At 43.1% G+C, this 4,990-nt stretch overlaps 2 protein-coding genes across 2 annotated transcripts; both read right to left on the reverse strand.

Moving 5' to 3' along the window:
• Positions 1–1,407: 1,407 nt before the first annotated feature.
• Positions 1,408–2,085, reverse strand: LOC144838188 (uncharacterized). The gene has a single exon (XM_078693548.1). It carries the CDS (start codon positions 2,083–2,085, stop codon positions 1,408–1,410), a length of 678 nt encoding a protein of 225 aa, XP_078549674.1.
• Positions 2,086–2,148: 63 nt separating this feature from the next.
• On the reverse strand, positions 2,149–4,689 carry LOC144838189 (uncharacterized). Its single transcript, XM_078693549.1, has one exon. The coding sequence runs from the start codon at positions 4,687–4,689 to the stop codon at positions 2,149–2,151; it is 2,541 nt and encodes an 846-aa protein (XP_078549675.1).
• Positions 4,690–4,990: the final 301 nt, after the last annotated feature.

Consider the following 4,990-nt stretch of genomic DNA (forward strand, 5'->3'; position numbering starts at 1 on the left):
GCAAACACAGATAGATGGCCTAGCGTTTAATGATGATCGGAAGTTACAAGTACCACCTTCATCGGGGACCTGACGTTCACATTCAACGCAAACATATACATATATTCATGGCTGCAGTCGCGTGTGCAAATTTGAGTTGCCGTACATCTTCCAATAGTAACCCACACTCTAATAGTAACTCCCCTCTAATTAGTAACCCACCTTATAAGTCAATCTATAATAATAACCCACTACTCTAATAGTAACCCATGGGGGTTACTATTCAGGCCCGTATCCAGGGGGGGTGCGTTGGGTGCAGACGCACCCCCCCCCCCCCAAGTCCCAAAAGGTCCACTATTTCCTCGGTTGGTATTTTTTCTTGTCTTGTTTAACTAAAGACAATCATTATATATATACAAAATTTACATTATCAATGGTATACAAACAAAAATATGTTAATATAAAATGAAAAAATACCGGTAATTAAATTACGGAATTTGAACTGACTACAAACTCGATGTGAAACATGCGCAGTCGATCATGTGACGACAAGCAATTGTAACAGCCTCTACTGTTGGGCGTAGGTTTTTACTTGAACGATCAAATAAACAATCTCAGACAACTTGTAACGCATCAAACACTTTATTCAATTCTCAATGGCGATGGCCATGGCAACTTGCCGATGTGATGAAGATCACGATAATGACGCTGATGATGATCAGCTATTGAATAAAGACTGACTTTACTGATGGTGATGATGGTTTCAACTAGAAACAAAAGATAATAACATGTTTGTTATTATAACAAGCATTTACGTTTAAATAACTCTTACGGAGCTCCAAACATAACAATAACAAACACTTCCGTGTAAATAGCTCTTGAATAGAGCCGTGCTCAATCAAGCGGAACGACCACTGTCCGCATCCTTCATCATCCCATGACAACCGCGGGAGAATGATTACGAACGTTACAACATTATACAACGAGCATGAACATGCTTTCAATCTTGGCCATAGATAGGCCTACACTCCACGCACCATTTAGACGGCGTTCGGAGTAAAAATTAACTATAATATAACTTCAATCAACTACTGCATTAATCATAATTTCTTATTATTATCACAATATTGTTCATTAGATGATTAAAACTTACGTTTGTGTCTCTTCTAGATAGACCTACGCATAGAACACATTATCTTTGTGAGCGGACATATTAGACAACCTTTAATTATAGAGGGCGCAAAAAATAACAGATGAGCCGTAACATCCCGGCCCCTTAAAGGCGATTAAATCGAGCCTTTACTATATATATACATATGTTACGGGTAACGACAAACAATAAAAGTAATAAGTCAATAAGTCTCTTATAAAGTTCACATAAGTCAAAATCCAAATATATCACTGGCAAACATCTCACAATGTGCATGTCTAATCATTTCCGTTGACTTCTAGAAGTATGATCTTAGTGATTGGTCTTACTAGAGTTCCAACCGACGTTTTCAATCTCACAGAACGCACCATTCCATCTGAATCATTCTGGAGCACTTCTATCACTCGAGCAAGCGGCCACGAGCATCGTGGAACCGATGGGTCATGAACCAAAACAATGTCGCCATTCGCAACATTCTGCTGTTTCTTACACCATTTCTGTCGCTCTTGAAGTGCAGGCAAATATTCTCGGAGCCAGCGACGCCAGAAAACATCTGCGAGATACTGAGTTTGGCGCCAGCGCCTTCTCACGTAGCAATCGTCTGCAACAAATCGTCCTGGTGGAAGGCTGGGTCCTGCTCGCAATAGTAAAAGATGATTCGGTGTTAATGCCTCATTGTCCTTTGGGTCATCTGACACCTTTGTTATTGGTCTCCCATTCACTATTGTTTCGACTTCACAGAAAAGCGTCTGCAATGTTTCATCGTTGATTGTTTGTTCTTCCATCAGCGAGCTGAGCACCTTGCGTACCGTACGAATGCATCTTTCCCAAACCCCGCCTTGATGGGAAGCTGCCGGAGGATTGAATTTCCATTCCACGTGATTCTGTGAGAGGTACTGGTGTATCTGTCCTTGATTCCAATCATTAATGGCCGATCGAAGCTCCTTTTGCCCCATAACAAAATTTCCTCCATTGTCAGACCGGATATGCTTTGGTACGCCTCTCCTAGCAACGAAACGTCAATAAGCATTTAAGAATGAGTTTGTGTCCAATGATGATGCCACTTCCAGATGCACTGCTCTGATTGATAAGCAGGTAAAAATCACTCCATATCTTTTCAGCACTGATCTAGCATTCTTAACCTTAAATGGTCCAAAGCAATCAATCCCCACAAAGGTAAAAGGTGGGTGGGCTGGTGTAACTCTCTCAGCTGGCAGATCAGCCATTTTCTGATGTGCTGTCGGAGCATTTCTTCTTCTGCATTGAACGCATTTCCTACTGATCCCTTTGATCATTGTTCGTCCTCCTACTGGCCAGTAAATTTGCCTTAGCTCAGATAGAACATGATTGACGCCTGAGTGCCCAGTACAGTTGTGGTAGTGTCTTAAGATGAGTATAGTCAGATCACTGGACTTTGGTAGTATGATTTGATGTTTGAGATCTTCACTAACATTGGCCATACTCAGTCGACCTCCAACCTTCAATACACCATTTTCTAATTTCGGGTCCAACTTAATTAGTGGACTAGTTGACTTTATTGTCTTGCCTGTCTCTAAGCTTCTGAATTCCTCAGAATACGAATGCTTCTGGGCACGTCTGATGAGTACCAGTTCTGCTTCCTTCAATTCATCCACTGAGAGAGGTTCCACAACTTGATTGCTTGTCCTCTTCTGGACTGTCGTTTTCTTGTGTTTAACATTCTTTAAGTTATTCGTGAATCGTAGCACCCAGCCAGTAACTCTTGACAGTGTCTTCCAACTTGAAAACTGTGAAGTTAGTTCATCCAGAGTGGTGTTGATTTCGGCCACAACTAACGCTGTTACGGCCTTCACTTCGGGGTCATTCATTCTGAGGGCGAGATCGTCTGGCATCTCTGGCCACTTGGAATCATTTTGTGTGAGGAATTTTGGACCGCAATACCACATTTCACTCGTCATCATTTCCTCTGCCGTCATCCCACTGGAAGCTAGGTCGGCCGGATTTTCAGCTGAATTCACGAACCTCCATTGGTCCTTGTTCGTCCTACTTAGGATTGCAGAAACTCGATTTCCCACATATGTTTTGAACCTGGTTTCGTCGTTGCTCAGATATTTGAGCACACACGTGCTGTCGGTCCAGCACACAGACTGGTCAATTTTAATTTCTTTAAGCTCTTCTCTTATCATTGTGTCCAAGCGTGCTGCTAACAGTGCAGCCTGCAACTCCAGTCTGGGAATTGTTTGAGCTTTAAGAGGAGCCAATCTGGACTTTGCTGCAACAAGGGTGCGGTTTACGTTGCCAGATTCATCCTTCTGATAGAGATATGATGCTGCTCCGTAACTTGTGGATGACGCATCTCCAAAGCTATGCAGTTCACGACGCACTACGATCCCAAACTCTGCAGATTTGTAGCATCGTTGAATTCGAATAGTCTCCAACTTCTTCAGATCGAATAACCACTGTTGCCATCTAGTCTCATATTCAATTGAGATTGTTGAATCCCAATCATAACCAAGTCGACAGAGCTCCTGCATCAATAACTTTGCCTTGAGGATAAATGGTGATACCAGCCCTAACGGGTCAAATACAGACGAAACAACTGACAGGATACCCCTTCGAGTCGCAGGCTTTGTTGTTGGAGATATGGTATATCCCAAGCTATCTTCACTGACAAACCAGCGAACACCCAAGGCACGTTGCTGGTCTCCACCACATAAGGAAACTGAGTTTGAATCTCCCTTATCTCTCAGCATGCTCACTAATTTACTCGAGTTTGAAACCCATTTCGTCAGGTTGAAACCTCCTCTTGCCAGCAACTGTTTCACTTGAATGGCTATATCAATAGCACATTGTTCATCGTCTGTCGCATATAGAAGATCGTCAACATAAAAATGCCTATCTGCTATCTGCGTGATTATTGGATCGTAGTCCTTTCCATGGTCCTTTATTGTTTTCTTCAACGCAAAGTTGGCGCAACTCGGAGATGATCGGCCACCAAACAGGTGCACTAGCATCTGGTATTCCTGTGGTGCCTTCTTCAGATCTCCCATTTCCCACCACAAGTAGCGAAGAAAGTCTGAGTCCTGTTCCTTTACCTTGACCTGGTAAAACATTTTTTCAATATCGGCACAAAAGGCAACTGGAGAGCTACGGAATCTCATTAAAACTCCAACTAATGAATTGGTAAGGTCCGGTCCCTGGTTTAACTTGTCATTTAGGCATACTCCGTGAAACTTGGCAGAGCAGTCAAAAACAACCCTTAGCTTTCCCGGTTTCTGCGGGTGTAAAACTGGGTGGTGCGGAAGATACCATTTTGGAATTGATCCATCGATGACCTCTGAAACCTTCCTGGAATATCCCTTGTCCACTAACGTTTCCATAAATTCTGTGTACTTCCTGTGGGTGTCATTACTCCTTTCCAGGCGAGCCTGCAACGTTTTGAGTCGGCGCTCAGCCAATACACGATTGTTTGGTAATGTTGATGGGGAAGCTTTCCAAGGCATAGCAACATGGTAATGTCCATCCTTGTATGTCACAGATTCCTCCATACTTGTTAATGCCTGTATGTCACTCTGTGACATTGTCACCTGATCTGATTCGAGGTCATTGAACTCGATGCTGCAGAATTTTCTGAACTGCTCGTCTAGATTCCCAACGAAGCCGCATGTCTTGTTTTCTTGCCAAGAACTCAAAGGGCCATTGACCACCCAGCCAAACAGAGTTCGGGTGGCATATGGACCGCCATTTTGCATGAGGTGCTGCCTTCTGATTTTCGACAGACTGTGTTGTGGTATGTTCACCCTTTGGAGGAGAGACTGGATGTAAGAAGGACGAATGCTTTTCTGCACACATCTTACAAAAACTTGGTTTCGGACAAGACGA

This window comes from Antedon bifida, chromosome 3, assembly GCF_963402885.1.
Source record: "Antedon bifida chromosome 3, ecAntBifi1.1, whole genome shotgun sequence".
NCBI lineage: Eukaryota > Metazoa > Echinodermata > Crinoidea > Comatulida > Antedonidae > Antedon > Antedon bifida.